We start from the raw sequence: 17,372 nt of genomic DNA, 5'->3' as shown, positions 1-17,372 counted from the left end.
TGACACTTAACAAAGTATCCCATGCAAGGAACGAAAATAACTCGTTTTCTACCTGTTTTCAGGGGAGACGGACGGATTCTGGCTCTGAAGGCATCGCCCTCAACCTGTCCGGAGGCTCAGACAATTTCCAGGGGTCCCCGGCGCGGCGCTTCTCAAAGTCACACTCTTCGGGCTCGGACACGTGCTCCCACTCCAGGCGGCAGATCGTCAAGAGTTCATCTTTCTCTGGTGAGTTGTGGGGTTGCGGTACTCAGATGCCACGAAGCCAAATCAAAGTTAAACAGCACCTCAGGACATAGTTTGTGTTTGTCTCATGTTTATCTAGTGCCTCATATGTAAACAGTTTAAGTAAATAATACCATATATTTTCTTTTGTGCAAGTCTAATACTTACAACTTATAATCAGTGTATTATCTGTCAGTCAACTGTAGGCACATTAATGCTGCAACAGATTTCTTGTGAGATTAAGGGACGCTCACTTGTTTGTACAATGTATAAGTAATATTACACAATGTTAAATAAGTTTTGTCTTAATACTCACAATACATAAAGAAGTATCACCAGTCGTCTTTGATGCTGCAAGTGCTGCTGTATGTGATAAGTGTATGGTTACTCATTACTGCAGTACAACACTGTTCTCACTATCATGGAACAAATCAATTCTGAAAGGGAGTGATGGTAGTGATGCAAGTGTTTAGATGTATGATGGCAATAAGTTTATGACACAATGAAGTTATGTTGCCTCACCATCATTGAACAACACAGTAAGTGTTGTAATGAAGAGAATGTACATTGAGTCTCTTTCTTTTCCAGGTGGTTGCCGTGCTGGGTCTGGGGGCATGACCTCCTCCACAGAGAAGTGTGTTTCAGACTGCGGGGCTGTGCTTGGTGTGCCTCGAACACCAACCCGTCACCAAGGGAAGAGTTGCTATTCCAGCGACGACTCCCGGCCCGCCAGTCCTGAGCCCATCATCAGGGAGTTGCAGTCCAGCCGCAGCCCAGCTCACACTGCTCGTAGCCTTACACAGAGTGACCAGGATGGCCAGAACACCCACGAGGACATGAGCTCCCTCTCCGAGCAGGCATGGGACCCCTACCAGGTAAGAGGCTAAAAATAAAGGGAAAAAAAGGTTGTTTTGAAAGATTTTGAAGAGGGGAATATCATAGCATCTCTTGAAACTTAGTTGAGGATTCATAGGGGCAACATTTTCCAGGCTTTTTCTATGTTAAAAATTCTCAAGAGGATTTTTTGTTTAGCCCCCAATCTGTCTCCTTTACTGAAAAAAAAAGTAAACCTTGATAAGTAAAGGAGTGCATGCAGATAGTTTACCCAGCACCCACACTTGTTGTAACTAACCCTGACGTTCGTGTCCCGCAGGAGTACAAGTACCTGAGTGAGCCGTATTCGGAAGACATCGACCAGGATGCGGCCCGCAGACTCCTGGAGTTTGGCGACGACTACCGCAAATATATAGATTCTGACGGCGCCTCTTCCTTCTCCGGGGTGCCTCCCCGCGGCCGCCGCACGCCACCGCACCGCCGCCTCCGCCGCTCCCTGGCACCGTCGGGTCCTCGAGACCTCGACTCCGACTCTGACCTGGACGACCTGCACCACGTCATCGAGCAGTCCAGGTCACAACTTGCTGTCACCGAGAATGTCTTCAAAAAGTACTCCAGTGAAGCGGGCCTTGGCCTAGATTATGTAAGTAAACAAATTGCTTTTGTTTTTTGTGTGCTAAACGAACTCCACAAGTAGTAAGAGGGATCATAGTTATAAAGTCGGGCACCTAACCCTAAATTTTGCAACAAAGTGGTCATAATAAAACTATAACCCTAGACATATATTTTGGTTAATCTTGGGTTATACTGATTGATTTCTCAGCCATTATTTTTTATTGCGCGGTATGCACCGCCTTCCTCCCTTGGGGTATATCCCCAACGAAATACCAAAAAGAAATATGTTAGTCCACCATGGATGCGCTGCACTTTTCTGTTGTGTTGACTCAACCCGTTTTCTTTGGTGAGCGTCGTGGCCTTGACATGCAAGACGCAGTGAATACAGCGCCCTGTCGCGCCTTCCTGTGTGTTTTGCATGTTGATTGTTCGCTTCTTTCAGGTGCACGAAGGCCACGCTTTCTCCTGTACCCGTATCCTCTTATCGTTCGATCTGAGACGTAACTCCAAGCGTATCATTATATAAATTATTTCCTGAGTAAAGTCAAGCTATCCACCTTTGTCTGCCTGATTAAGCCTCCGTAACAAGTGAAACTTGGCCTCAATAATCATAAGGTGAGGCCCCCTGACATACGCACACACTGTTGCCATATGAAGCGTCCTCATTAAGCTATCAAACGCCTGCTTTTACTTAAACTCTAGACTCGGTTAACCGCGAACAGTGTGACTCAAAACAACCGACATTTGCTTATTTATGGAGCCAAAACACGCCGGCGCCTAGAAAAGAAAAAGTGTTGAACGGCAGGGAAAGTGTAAAAGAAAATGATTGGAGGCAGGAAGTGTGGCAACGAGGGGGTCCATTGTACGCAGGGAACCACAACACGGTAAGCGGCAGCTGGTCGGAAATGAGGCGGTGGTGAGGGTGTAGGGGAATACACTGGAGTTTGGGGAAGTGGCTACACCGTTGTGGGGGCGAAACCGCGTCCCTGAGAAGACACATGGTGCGGAGCTGGTCTGACCAGAACCACCAGTCACTCCCCAGCTGGCGAGAGTGGGGCGCGGAGTGTCACCTTCTGTTTAGTGAAGATTACGAGAAGAAATACAGCTGACGTGTTATTATGTTGCTGTATATCAGTGAACCCACGATAGTGACGCACCGATAAGGCTGACAACAGAGCGGAAAAGGAGTCCGCGTGAGTATTTGTGGACAGCGATAAGTTACCTCCACCCATTAAGCTTTGTAACTTAATAGCGTGGAGAGTATCGTATAACAGTATATTTATCAAGTTTGTGTGGCGACGAAGATCAGTGACGCTTGTATCAAACGGTAATATTGGTATGGAGAATAACACACTGCGAGTTTATGGCGGCAAGAACTTGACCCATATTACAGTAAACAAATAAACACTGTAAGATGGCGCATGAATAAGTGTATGTTATAGCAAGGGAGGAAGCTAGACGCGCGTAACATTACACAACAAGAGGTTACGTGTACTCCTATATATGGCGGCGAAGTGTGAGATAAAGGACAGGTCTGTAGCGTCGCCTTGTCTCCCTCGCCAGGCGGAGATCGTGGCCACCACCGAGACCAACCTCAAGTGCCTCATGGACATCCTGCCACACCTGCAAATGGACGGATCGTTGGAGCCCGAGCTGCAGGAAGTACAAAGTGAGTACCCGCCCCCGCCACACACGTCCTGGCTCCATAGTTACTTCATACATTCTCTCTCTCTCTCTCTCTCTCTCTCTCTCTCTCTCTCTCTCTCTCTCTCTCTCTCTCTCTCTCTCTCTCTCTCTCTCTCTCTCACACACACACACACACACACACTGACGAGAGTCATGGTCTGTGTGTTTTTGTAGTTAGCAAGTAATTCTGATTTTAACACTTTTGCATGAATTTCCTTATATGTCTCGGCCTACTTGTTTACGTGAGCTTGGGCACCTGTACCTACGTCGCGCTAACCCACACACTACCTATCCGTGCATGAATTAGCATATAATTTTACAATGTTTTTTCCTGAATTTTCATATGCAGGTAAGTCTTGTTGTCATGGCTTCCTTTACTCGTGTGGGAACCGAAAAATAAATGGGAACGAGTGTGTAGCAGAAGCGTTCACCTGATCCTCCGAGTTGTGGCCTGTGATCCAGTTTAGGTTTTTGATTGTTTATATTTTAGTTGCTATTTTTAACATGAACGAATATGAGCGTGGCGCTGCGGTGGTGACATGGTTGCGTTGATGCTTCATACAAGTTTATTTCACAAAGTTGTCTTTGCCGTCATAATGAGTGAAATATACAGTAGGTATATGCATCGATTTATGTAAGGCGGAGAATTGTAGCATATCTTTATGGACGTGAGGGAAGTCAGCTTAGCGCCTTCTTCTTTGGGCCGTAGAACAGGAGGCAGGGCGCTGGTCCTCCTGACGCAGCACGATGTAACGCCGCGGTAAGAGGACAGAAAGGCGGTGCTTGATGTACCTGCCTTGTCATCTTCCTTAGACTCCCACAAAAATAACACAAAGGCCAAATAAACAAGCCTTTCTTGGGTATTAAATGTGTTTTGTAAATCTCATGAATATAAAACATACATACGAGAAGTAATTTTGAGTTTTACGTCGTCTTGGTAAATACTTTTTAGTGAGGCAAAATACATAGAGCATATCAGGCACTATTTATCAATTATTTCTGTTTTCCTTAAAAAATCCTTGAGCTCTTGCGTGTATTCTTCTTCTGTCTTTCTTCCCGAAGGACAAACTCTTAAGTAAGTCGGTTCTGTAGAGCTCACTATTCGCCTCCCATAACTTTAATCTGGGGCGGCACACAGAGGGTAGGAACCCTTCTAAGGGCCTCGCACCCTTCCCGTTTACCACTGGCAGGGCTTCCCTATAGCGGGATGCATACCGCTCTAACAACACTCGCCTCACTTATAGTGTGCCCGCGGCGGGAAGCCTACCTCTCCGTTCTGGCAGTGCCGCGGTCATTGTACTGTTAGTTATGGGTAAGCGTTAAATACTGCGACGCGGAACGCCCTGCCAGCATTGAGAGATTAAAAGTACACCAAACTGCCGACTGACATGGGGGGCACCGGTGGCGTGTGAAGGCTCTTGGTGTTAGTGGCAGCATAGTGCTACCTTGTGCAAGGCTTATTACGACACACTGACTATCATAGCAAGTTCAGAACAGTAAAAAAGCAACTTTTATAATGTTTTACCACGTCAGAACCAGGAGCCACGTGTCACAGCCTTTAATTGTCTACCCTAACAAGGGCGTTTCCATTGTGTCGTGCGTTGCACGTCATTGGATAACCCACAGGCCAGCCAGCCTTCCCTGGCACCACCACTTGTAAATTAGTGTGATGGAACCAGTCCGCTTCACCTGACCCCGTGGGAGGGCGGCCCAGCGGCGGCGTTCCTGTGGTCGCCATGGGAATCAGAACTTGCACCGTCGTAAGGGATTCGCGCCTTCTGCTGGATGGTGAGTGGCGGCGGTGTTGAAACCCCTTGTGTTGTCAGTTGTCACCGCCATTTTATGTCGTGGTGTTGACAGGTACTTCTTGTGGCGTTGACTGCAAGTGTAGTTTGTGTTGGTAACGCTGATGGCTTCTCCTTAATGTTGACAATATAATTTATTATATCATTCATGCCTTAGGTATATCATTCATCGTTTTCATTCCCCATTTACATGCCTCTTTAATAAGATTTTAAGCACTATTTTAGGAAATACTTTGAAACTCATATTCGACATTGACTGTGTTTTAATAAATTTGTGGATATGTAAATATGACAGCCGACATTACGTAAAGTAACACCTCCCTTTTCGAGCCGACATTACGTAAAGTAACACCTCCCTTTTCGAAAACCACTGTCCTGCACGGCGAGGGGAGGTGACAGGACGAGCTGTCACCTGGCGAGGGATGTGCCTGGGAACTTAATCTCCGGCCAACTAGTTACTGCTGATCACTGTCACAAGTGTGTTGTACGCCCTCCAGCCGCCCCCACAGAGTGTCTAAGCCGACCTCAGGCTGTGGCTATTAATTTTTGCATGTTGGGTTTACGCGTTGGTACTTGATCAGAGCATCACGTCACCTCCTGCTGGAGAAGCGAGTGGGTAGCTCCGCGGCGTGACGTCATGGGTGTGGGATGCGGGCGTGGGTGTTGCGACTAACCGATGGCGGCTGACCGGATGAGAACACACCTGCATTCACCTATTTTTGCGTCACCTCTTTTAATGTGCTACCCGCCCGTCCGGCTGCCCCATCCACTGTTCCCCGCCCTTCCTTTCCTTCCTGCTCCACAATTTATACCCTCCCCACCTCCCTTTCCTTACATAGTTTCCGTTCTTAAATATTTTCCTTCCCTTCCCTCCGTGCATCGGCGCCACATGTTATTGCCAAACGCACTTCATACCAAAGGGGGGGGAGCGGGGCGTCAGTGGCACAAGCAGAAAGTGAGATGTCAAACAAATGACACCACCACCACCATCACCATCCCAAGGTCACGAGTCTAGCCAGGAGAATGCTTGTCGGAGGGATCAGACATTGACACGAGTACAAAGTTGAAGTTCCTGTGTCGTGCCAAGTGCGTCGAGGGGAGCAGCTTATCAACACATTGACATTCGCACTCAGTGGCCTGTCTTGGATCGGGAACAAGGTCAACTACTCTCACTCAGGCGGCAGCAAGTCTGAATAATGCTCGCCTCCCTACCATCCTGTCCTCCCTCTCCTCCCCCTCACAGCCTTAACCTCACAGCTCTCGCTCGTGTTAAGAAAGTATCTGATTTGCACATTATTTTTCTCACACCCAAGGGACGGGCGAAAGGCTACGGTGTGGGAAGGAGCCGAGGAAAAGGGATCGGGTTTGGCAGGTTTTGTAGTAATTCCGTCTGGGAGAAACAAGATGAAATAGGAGACCCCATGGTGCCCTGGAATCGATACCCTTGCTAGAAGAAAATTATAAACCAAATTATGACTGATAATGTGTATCCCCTTATCGTCACTTGTTTCAACATTCTTTCGTAGTGGAAATCCCTCTTATTTGCTTATCAGCGGAAGTACTACGAAATCTCATTCTAAGGAATGTGTAAACTTGCGCTGTTATTAAATTTCACCCTGCCAGCTCGACGTAAATGTTTGGAGAAAGCCATTTAACAGTTTTTTTCTGGAGCTTAGCACAGTCATCAAGCTCGACGTGATATTGACCAGTCACCCGAGCCACTCCTCAGTCATGGAGAGAGAGAGAGAGAGAGAGAGAGAGAGAGAGAGAGAGAGAGAGAGAGAGAGAGAGAGAGTACATCAGAAAATTATACCTTAAACTCAGTAATCAATCAAACTGAACAGTTGGAAATAAAATGTATCAGGATTACACTAAAGAATATTGGTGGAAAAGAGTAAGAAAATGAGAGAGAGAGAGAGAGAGAGAGATAATAACAGTGTCGGTGTGAGGGAGGTGGGGAGGAAGAGAACGTTGCGGCGGGGAGATATCGGCAGCTACTGGCCTCATTGATGACGTGACTCTTGTCCCCTCCCTTACGCCTTCCCAACCTTTACTCGATTGCCCTCCTTCTCTCCTCTCTCCCCCCGTGCTGCGATGCCTCCCGCCCCACCCATACTATCAGCTTGGACTCTTCCCACACGGAGAGGTCTCAGGTCTTGGTGATATTCGTGACCACAGCCTGCCGGGCGTCAGGAGTGGGAGGCGAGGCAGGGGGGAAGTCAGTGCGAGGGCCCGACACTTGCAGCAGCTGCCTCACACCTGTGTTGGGGCGCCACTGAGGCTGGTTATAAATGTACTACTGTTGTACCTTAACTTTTTATCCACCGTGCATATTCTTTTTGCCCGTATTTGTGGACACGTGGCTTACATCAAGAACAAAAGTCTTAACTCGGTGGCTACGTGGTGGGGTGGCCGGGACGCTATAGTGGTGGAGGTGGATCAATATTGGTGGAGTTCCTGCAACACCAGGTGTTTACACGCAGACTGGCCAGTCCATAGCCGCTGCCAGGCACCTCATGTCGCCCCAGGACTCGCCCATCTGTCTGGCCTCTCCCTTCTTCCCTTTCCCCCTTATTGGTGACCCAGGATCAAGTTGCCGCTCACCCCGGTTTAGCCACAGCTGTGTCCCAATCCCCTGCCCACCCCACCCCGCAGTGTTGACTTGCTCCCCAGACACAGCTCGCGTAACCTGGGGCGGCGGTGCTTCACAAGGCGGCACCCGTCCCTCGTACCGGTAGTGATACCTTTGCAGTAGCGGAATTATAGTGTCCAAGAATAGCGGAGATCAGGAATGTGTGAAATGCCCGGACCGCCTCAGAGGGAACAGCGTTGCCATTCATCAGTCTGTTTTGCTCTCACCGTCGTGTCCTTTCTCCCCTTCTCGCCCTCTCTCCCCACACGGCAACGTGGTGAGGGTGAGGGTGAGCTAGGGGCGGGGTGGGCATAGGATTCCCACAGCTACCAAGACCTGCCCAGGCTGCCCGTGCCCAGACCCTCAGTCTCTTGAAGGGGCGAGAAGGAGCAGCACCTCGCTTCCTCTCGCGTGTATCCGGTGCACCCTGATTGTGAGCTTTGATTCGTGTTGTGAAGTTGTGTGGAGAGATGTGCTTCCGCTGCGCTACGCCAGTGTGCCCTTGAACCGTACCGGCTCCTTGATTGGCACCGCGTCACGGCAGGGCGGCGGTAAAGCACACACAAGGAACTTTGCTGGAAACTCAGGAAGAAAAGTTACAAGTTGTTGTTAGCGTCCGTTTTGCAAGTGAGGGGAGCGTGTCGGAACACAGAGCTGCGAGGGGACGCAAGGAAGGGGAAGGGATAATAATCTACCTCATATCAAGGAATACTAGACCGCTCGCACAGTCTGGGTTTGTTTATTTCTTTTCTCGACTCCAGTGTTTCAGTGCCATTGTGTTTATCGAAATTATCATATATATAACTGATAAAGTTCTCGTGAAAATTAGCAGATAAATGTGAGTTTCGTATACGTTAGGTTCATACGGAAAACTGTGGAGAATACACCAGTAACTCCGGGCCTGGCTAGGGACGCTGACGGGGTGCAGGTAAGGGGTGCCGCCGCCGAGGAAGCCTAAACAGAGGGGCTGAGTGTTATAAGAGAGGCCCTGTGTTTACCTGACGGCCCCTCGTGCCTGGATTATCAGTATTACTTGAAAATGAACCTATCACGGCTCGGTACCTGATGTGTCACGGATTTATCTTATCTCCGCCATAAAGCTTTGACTTTTAATTGAATCTTCAGACACGACAAAATACAGGGAAGTAATATAATTCAATCGCGCATTCGTATTATTGTGTATTATAGATGAATCACATGTTGGTGCCGTTTGTCGTATTCAGCAGCGGCAGTAGCAGCATCAGCAGCAGTAAGGGCATGGGGGTCGTGTTTGCCGCGTACCGGTCATGTTTTTGTGTGCTCTAGACACGTGTGAGGAGGAGGGGGATATTTAGTACCAGGGGGGAGGGTGGGAGGGAGAGTTGCCAGAGTGTGAGCTGATACTCTTCCTGATTTCCTTCATGCTGGCACTGAACGTTGTTACACAGGAGGCCGGCCAGAAGAACGTGGCTGCTTGTTGCTACCGAACCGCCTCCCCCTAGGCATATTTTAGGGCAGCGAGCGTGTCTTAGAGGATTGCTGGCGGCGGAGTGGCGGCGTTGTGAGTCACGAGTCGCCAAGGAACGAGTTGGATGTGATGCAGAGACCGTGACAAGGCTGGTCCCTCGGAGATTATCAAGGAGGAGCATGCCAGCGTTGACGGCGTCATCCTGGCCAAGGTGGCCACCTCCTCCCTCAGCACGCCGCCAGACTATTCCTGGTCTTGTTTATTTGCTCAAGGCGTGAGGCATTTCCTCCCCGTCCGAATTCCCGTATGTGTCGATGATGAGAAGAGTCTAGAATGTAAGAACAACTGTAGTTTCCTTTTGAAGGCATAACGTGACAGAGTGCCTCTCCGTGCCAGCAGCGAACGTGATGCACAACGCCTGGCCAGGAATGCACAGAAGGAAATAAATGCTGTAACGGATGCTGTCAGAGGCGGGGGCCGGATGCTGCTGATCAGCGATAACAAGCTAAACTTAGAAATCATCTAGATAGAACACACGGTTTCTTAAGACAGAATGCAGCCGTGTTACAAATGAGTCAATTGTGATGCGAGACATCGTAACCGAACACATGAGGGCAACACCAGTTCAGTTGGCACCCGTGCTGGGGCCACCGCGATGACGTCAGCTCGGGGGGTGTGAGGGTGAATCAGGCATGTGCCAACTGCGCGATGTCTTACTATCGGATCTCGAATGTAATAACTCATTATTTCCTCACCTTGCCATCACCCTCAGTACCACTCTGAAAGCCGCGGCAGCAGACATCGCCCTCCACAACAGAACAAGGGGGCACGACGTGGCTCGAAGCGTCTATCCACAAATAGAGTGGCAGCGGGACCCCCGCCGCAACCCCCCCAGGGAGCCCCGCCAGCGTTTGAATCCTCAGTTGAGCTTCGAGCAGACCTAAGCGTGGGGTGGCTGTTTGCCCCGCGTGGCTATTCGGCGCCTCTATAGTTGTGACTGTGGTGTTGTGGCCTCTTGGTCGGTTGTGCTGGTTCTGCACAACACATCCGCATCGTGGATACGGTGTTATTGACGTCAATAGTAAGGCAGTTCAGTGTGGCAGTAGTGCCTCGGATGAAGCGGAGCGGGTTTGTGATGGTTGTCCTTGGGTCTGGCTGCTCCACTAGCTTGAGAGTCTGATGAAACTGTGCTGGAGGCCACGGCGCTGCTAGGGGCGCTGCCTCCCAAAACAAGCCTGGCTCTGCCTCCTGCTTCGCCACTTGGCACCCAAATAACCACGTGATGTCACTCAGTTGCGCTGGTACCACCGAGCAGAGAGTGGTGCAGTACAGTGCAGTGCCTCACTACACATGTGTCGTTCTCAGACCAGTGTCAGGTGTATCGTGCGCAAAACTTTGGGTTAATTACAGACCGTGAAATGGTGACTTCAGTAAGTGGTGAGCAGTGAGCAGCAAAGAGACGGAGGTGTAACAGTGTTTTGCAGTGCAGGCGCTTGGAGCCTTGAATTGAACATTTAACTAAATCCACCGAACATTGTAACTGAAAATTAGATTAAGGCAAATATAAGGGCACCGATAGTGCCCGTACCTGCGTCCGTGAAATGAGTTCAGAAAAGTTGGCTGTTGGGTGACAGAGGGACAAATGTGATTCATGACTGTGCATAAACTTACTCTTCCCGCCACCCACCACACGTGGCCTGGGAGGGTCCTTGCCATCCCTGCCTCGTCCCCCCCCCCCCCCCCCCTATAATACCCTCTGCCCCGGCACGCCCACATCACCCTCATTTCATTCCCTCCTGTACATCCCATCTCCTTCCTCTCCCTGCTCTTCTTAGTCTCCTCTCCATGCCGCATCGTCTTACAATAACTTCCCGCATCCCGCCTAACGTCCCCCCTGACATCAGAGTGTGGGCCGGTGAGGTAATCTAACCCAACCCATTATGCTGCCTGGCTCGTGGACTGAGCCATACCTTAGCTCCTCCTCCTCCACTTCCTTCCCTCCCTCCCTTTTCTCCCTTCCTTCCTCCCTTGAGCACCAACAATTGTAGAATCTGAGCAAAGGCGCAGAGCGACCATTTCTTCCTCCTGCCTCACTTGACTGTTCATTTTACTTCCGTCGTTTTCACCCTTCCTCCAACCTCCACTCCTTTATTTATCCTCCTCTTCCTCCCGCCGCGCACCACGTGTTGCCTTCCCCCCACCAAGATGTGATGTCATCCCAAAAGTGGGGGAGGGAGGGATCACGTGGGTGGGGGTCTGTACTGCTGTTGTCATTGCCCTCATGCCCCTTCTACTTCAGCCACCCCTCCCCCCCCTTTTTTTTGTGCGTGTGTGTAACCGGAATCCCTAACCCTTTATCTCGGCGCACCATTATTATTCCTCTTTGCCTATCCGTCTCACCTTAATTGTCTGACTTGGGTCTAATCTTGTGTTCTTAAACAAATTTTAATGGTAAATTATAATCATCTCAACCTCAGCTCATCCAATCCCCATATCCTGGAATACCATCTTCGTCACCCTCAGCCACTTTTTCTGTTACCAGCGCCTGCACGGTGAAGACAGGACATAACAGGATCCAGTGCTCTTGAGCACACTCGAGACTGTAACAGGAGGAAGTGGTTTTCACGCCGCGTTTTCTTTATAGGTGTTGCAGGGTAGACTCAGAGGTTAGATTATTCTTTCGTCTTGCTGCTAAACAAACACATAAGGTGAAGAAAGGTGACTAAAGGAAACTTGATAAACACCGGGCGCCCATGAGGCAGGCGTCGTGCTACTTGTTTTGGCTGAGCATCGTCGTGTGTGTGTAGCGCCGTGATGAAACCGAGGCGAGAACATACGCGTGAGTGGCGGCGGCAGGCGGACCCCTCCTTCCCCGCCCCCGTCAAGTCCAGACCCTCCAAGCCGCCGCCTCCCCGGCCCTCTGAGCCTCCTCCTTCCCGCCCCACCGAACCTCCTCCGTCTCGCCCCATCGTGTCTTCCGCCTCGCGTCCATCTGAACCGCCGCCTCCGCATCCACCAGACCCTGCTTCTTCGTCCAAGCCAGGACAGGGGGTTCTCAAGGGACACAAAGGGCGGAATAGGAAAAAAAACAAGAAAGGCCTTCATGTGTCCTTCGACCTAGAGAACACGCAGGAGGTAGTGGTGCCTCCGAAGGAAGAGGAGGTGGTGGTGGAGTGCTGGGAGGACCTGAGTGATGGTGATACTATAGGCGTCAATTATGATACTCCCTCCAAAGACGACAGTGATGACCCACCGGGTGCACGCGACGGGGCAGGGCGGCTGGACGAGGACTCTGACGCCCTTGAGGGAGTCACCTACTTTGGAGTCGGCGAGTCACCGGAGTATGAGGCGGTGGATGGCTTCGTTGATTCGCCAGATGTGCAGTGGAGTTGCGAAGAGTTGGGGAATGAATTCAGTAATAGTGAAGTGACCAACGTTCCTCAAGATGCGGTAGAGATTGATTTGGACAGCAAAGGGCCAACTGACACCGCTCAAGACACAACAGAGGCGAGTAACCTTGTGTATCCCCTAGAATCGAATGACGAAAGTTTGCTTGAAGGGCTGACTGATGTGAGTCATCCAGATGAAATGAGTGAGGTTAGTCGTCTGGAAGGATTGACTGAGGTGACCCATCCAAATGAACTGAATGACATGAGTTATGAGTCACTAGATTTAAGTCGTGATGGACTGGTGTGTGCAGAAAGATCAACTGACGGAAGGGAAACAGAGGAGGCAAGTAACACAACTCTTTTGGATGAAGTGAAAAATGAAAATGGCAGTGAAGTGTTAGATAAAAATGCTGCGGAGCTGTTCGAGAGGAGTCATCTTGAAGGGTCGACTGACGTGGTTCTCCCGGAAAAGTTGTCTGACGTGGGTCACCTTTTAGAAAAATTGACCTATTTAAGTAATCCATCTGAAGTGACTGATGAAAATCACCTTGAAGGACTGACTGATTTAAGTCATGTAGAGGAAATGACTGACGGAAGTAATTTTGATAAAATAACTGACGCCAATAATGCAGTTGATATAATCGATGCGAGCCACTCTGAAGAACAGCTTGGCGCTACTTATCAGGATATTAGCGACGCGGCTGGTCCTGGATTGACTGCCGTGAGTCATTCAGGAGAACAAACCAACATGAGTCAGTCTGATGACTTGACTAAGAGTAGTCATCCAGATGAACTAAATAACGTGTATGACGATGGAGGAAGTAACTTAGAAGAAGTGACTGGCATGATTCAAACTGACGAACTGGCTAAGGAAGCTCGTTCAGAGGAAGTGATGAGTAGTAATGATACTGAAGTGTTGAGTGTTATTGATTTAGATAAATCGTCACATCCCAGCTATCACGGTTTGACTGACACGGAACTAATAAGGCAGCAGGAAGAGGAACGGTCTCTCTTGAATGACTCCGAGACGAAGGCCGCCATATCCAACACTGAAATACCTGCCACAACTAACTCTGGTGTAGAGGGCAACAACAGCAGTGCCAGACCAGGCTTTGCCTTTATCGGCGAGCTCGAGGAGAAATGCCCTACCCCTCCCCCCATCACAGAAGCTGATGAAGACCCTGTTGAAGGAACCCCTGATGACGATGATGACGAGTGGGAGACTGAGCCTAGTGGGGAAAGCGAGGAGGCCAGCGAGAACACGTGGGAGGTAACAGGGTCTGACGGCAGTACCGGCATTGTGCAAAACCCCCCAGACGACGGCAGCGGGGAGGACAGCGACAGCCTCATCCTGAATGACGACATAGAGGCAGTGTTACTGGCGCTGATAGAAGACCAGGAGAAGGGCATGCCGCCCGTAGTGTCCTGCAGTGATCAACCTCAAGAGCAAAACAGCGTGTCGGCACCCGGGTCGCCTCTCGTGAAACAACAGGAGCGTGCAACGAGGGAGCAGTCACCATTAGTGACCATCGGGTACGAGTGTCGGGAGAGAAAGTCAGCATCGGTATACGGATCTGAAACGGAGTCCGAAGGAGAACTTGTACCATGCGAGGACAAGTGTGTGGGCACTGCGGACCGGAGCGACGACGAGCCGGTGGAGGTGGCGCACGAAGATGGGATCAAGCAGAACAGGATGGCCGACTGCCAAGAAAGGGCCCTAAGTTTGGGTACCAGCAAACACACTACGTTGACTGCGCCTGATGTGCAGGTAGGCGGCTCATCTCCATCACCTGAGATTCCAGAAATTCCTGAAGAGGGAAAATGCATGGGGAACTCTGAGAGCGGGAAAGAAAAAGACAAAACCAATGGCAAAAAGGTTGTCAAAAAGAAAGGTAAGAAAAATAAGAGAGAAGTCAAAGCTGAGCCCGTTGTCGGTCCCGTTGACGCTGTTGACAGACCAAAACTTGTGCGTGGCAGAGCATGGATGGAAAAAAGAGGGAAAATTAACGCCAAACGGCTACTTAACCTGTCTTTTGGAAGCGAAATCTGCGAGTCTGATATTGTGGAAGGGACGTCCAACCTCCTGACGGAGACCTACACGGAGACCAGTCTTCTGACGCCTACAAGGTGTCCCTTGGGCGCCACGGTGTTCACCGAGACTCCTTGCACCGCGTGTTCCTCAGTAACGGGGGAGTTTAGTGAATCGGACAGTTTGCATGCAGACTGCAAGTGTGGAGAACAGCGACCAGAAGACGCCGGCGTGGTAGCGCTGGTGGCGGAGGTAAAGACGTGCGACGAAGCTCCAAAACTAGACCCGAAACCTTTACAAGAACTGACCAAGGAGTCTGTCTTAAAGCCTGCCCCAAAAGTAACTTCAGAGCCAACCGCAGAGCTTGCCCCAGCGTCCTCTAAGACTGCCTCAGACCTTATTCACTCACTCGCTCCTCCCACCGTGACGGTGCAAGTGACGGGCGCCAGCGACGAGGAGGATAATAGAACCGACGATGCATCTTCACCAACAGGAGACATCAATGAGTTTTTTATCGTTCGAACACAAACTGTTGCTGCGCCTTCTCAGGTCCTGACAGAGTATGTAGATGACAGTGAGTCAGAGGAAGATGTGAAACCTCAAAATGAAAAAGAGCACTCCACGAACGTGACCGAGCCCAAAGGAGACTCTGTTTATATAGACGCCGTTGGTAGCGCATGCACAGATGATATAAATGACTATTTTGACTATGACAAGTCATTTCCTAATGTCCTGGGCACTCAGCAACTAAGCCTGATATATTCCTACGATTCCGGGCCAGATCCAGACCCTGAGTCGGGTCAGGGAAGCATTGAAGATGGAGGACGGACTCCAGACTCTGCGGTTGAGTCAAACACCGAGATAAATGTTAGTGGTGATGCAATGTACACGTCAGGCTGGGGAGAAATTATTTACGAAGGTCCGTGCTTGTGTGGGAACACTGAAATCGCAGAGGATCTTGGAACTCTCGCAAAAGTTGTCGAGCATGTTAGTGGGACGGGGCGGGAGGGTGGCGAGGAGCAGCTCTGTGTTCCGGCGGTGCTAGTGAATGATGTCGTGGCAGGTGATGGTAACGAGGCACGTGAAGAAGCCTCCGGTAGTGAACCCCCGACCCACGCAATGGGAAGTAATCAGGAGGAGCAGGGCTCAGAGAATGTCGGCAACTCTAAGGACATAAGACTAAGGATAAATGAAATCGTGGGTGGACGTTTGTTGCGTGACCAAGGGCGCGGCGTGAGCCCTGGCGTGAGGGAGGAAGTCGCTTGCCTGGAGGAACAACATGGCGGACGGGAAGACTCACCCCTACCCGGCTCTTCCCCGGCCTCCAGCTCGGGAGTTCAGGGCTCCGACGAGATGTCTCTCTCGAGGTCACGCTCCCGGTCTCCTTCAAGGGAAGAATCTGTCTCCCCGTCGTACAGCCCCTACGCCCTGCCGGAGGGCCCCATGGAACCCCGCCCATGCCACCCTCCATCTCTGGACAGGCATGAACGCGAGGCTCTGGAGAGTCTACGGGCACTCAGGTATGAGGGCAGCATCGACTCCACGCCTGAGAAGAGCGTGCCCGTGGACTGCAGCTTCAGGACCTTCAGGGAAATGTATCAGATTAACCCGATTTATCTAACCGACTCGGACGACCACGACGACTTGAACGAGTCTGACACGGTCGTGCCGGTCACAGCGAATATGGACAACGACCCAGAGAGGTCCATCACTGTTACCAGTAAGTTAGTGTGGAGAGTTGTAAGCCCATCATCACAGCGGGGGGGAAAAAAAGTTTTACAGATGTCACAAATATTTCATGTTATATAATTTTCGTTCGAAATCATTAGTATTATGCATGCTCGGGGTGAAGGAAAATGTATATTGTACATAAAAAGTAAAATATTTGCCTTTAGTAAATATTAGAATGAACTGTATAAGTACCACTACTATTTCTGCTTCTCTCGTCCCCTTTATCTTCTGCTCACCCTTGTTGTTGTGGTGGTGGTGGTGGGTTATAGGCTGGTCCTCCACCTCAGACTGTTCCCCCGACCCTCCGGAGCTCAGATCATCCCCGCCTCTCCCCGGGACCCACACCACTAAAAAGGTCCCCAAAGTTACTAAGCTCCTGCGGGAGACCCAAGGTTAGACTTGCATGCCAGAGAACTCCCCCTTCCCTTACCATACCTTGCCTTCCTGGACCCCTCTAACGGAGCAATAATCTCTTCTAGTATGTAACCCTGTCTTGTGCACCTGTAACACTCTATTTACCCTAATGTAAGCCTAGCGCACACTCCTTGCACGCTTTACTCAATTTTATGGCGTAAGACCTGGTAGCTGGGGCGCCTGGCAAGCCGTGGGCGGCGGGCAGCCTGCCAAGGCTTGAAAAGCCGCCAGAAAGTCCACAATGGCGCTGGCATGTGACCCAACCCTGTGCTGAACGATGATATCTTGATGGAGCATCCTAATTCTATATTAAAGTTCATATATGAAGTTTGCGTCATTAAGGCAAGTTTCTTTTAGTTACACTTGCTATATTTAATCCGTTTTCTTGCTGTATTTTTACCCGTTTTCTCTTTGGCTGCCCTGTTCTAGTACGAGAGAAAATGAGGTGTTGTAAGGCTAACCTAACTATTTTACTGTGGTGCAGTGGAATGTCGTAAATGCTAATAGAAGGCGACGGTGGCCATGAATGTGTCTATCTATACCTAACGTCAACACCCACGTGCCT

At 50.2% G+C, this 17,372-nt stretch overlaps 1 protein-coding gene across 7 annotated transcripts in view; it reads left to right on the top strand.

The window, feature by feature from the left end:
- LOC126983895 (klarsicht protein-like) overlaps positions 1 to 17,372 on the top strand; it is a 132,494-nt gene that overhangs the window by 94,021 nt on the left and 21,101 nt on the right. For 4 of the 7 annotated variants that reach the window (XM_050837073.1, XM_050837072.1, XM_050837075.1 and 1 more), the window contains 4 exons: positions 63 to 228; positions 814 to 1,100; positions 1,379 to 1,702; positions 3,238 to 3,343. In XM_050837073.1, coding sequence (XP_050693030.1) covers positions 63 to 228; positions 814 to 1,100; positions 1,379 to 1,702; positions 3,238 to 3,343 — 883 coding nt within the window. Of the gene's footprint in view, positions 1 to 62; positions 229 to 813; positions 1,101 to 1,378; positions 1,703 to 3,237; positions 3,344 to 9,202; positions 10,326 to 10,368; positions 10,675 to 11,888; positions 16,383 to 16,662; positions 16,786 to 17,372 lie in introns of those variants that run through there. The other 3 variants (XM_050837070.1, XM_050837069.1, XM_050837071.1) reach the window with 3 other exon arrangements.

The sequence above is a fragment of the Eriocheir sinensis genome, chromosome 55, assembly GCF_024679095.1.
Source record: "Eriocheir sinensis breed Jianghai 21 chromosome 55, ASM2467909v1, whole genome shotgun sequence".
Lineage (NCBI taxonomy): Eukaryota > Metazoa > Arthropoda > Malacostraca > Decapoda > Varunidae > Eriocheir > Eriocheir sinensis.
Note: the sequence above shows the minus strand (reverse complement) of the source record. Positions and strands in the feature narration are given on the sequence as shown.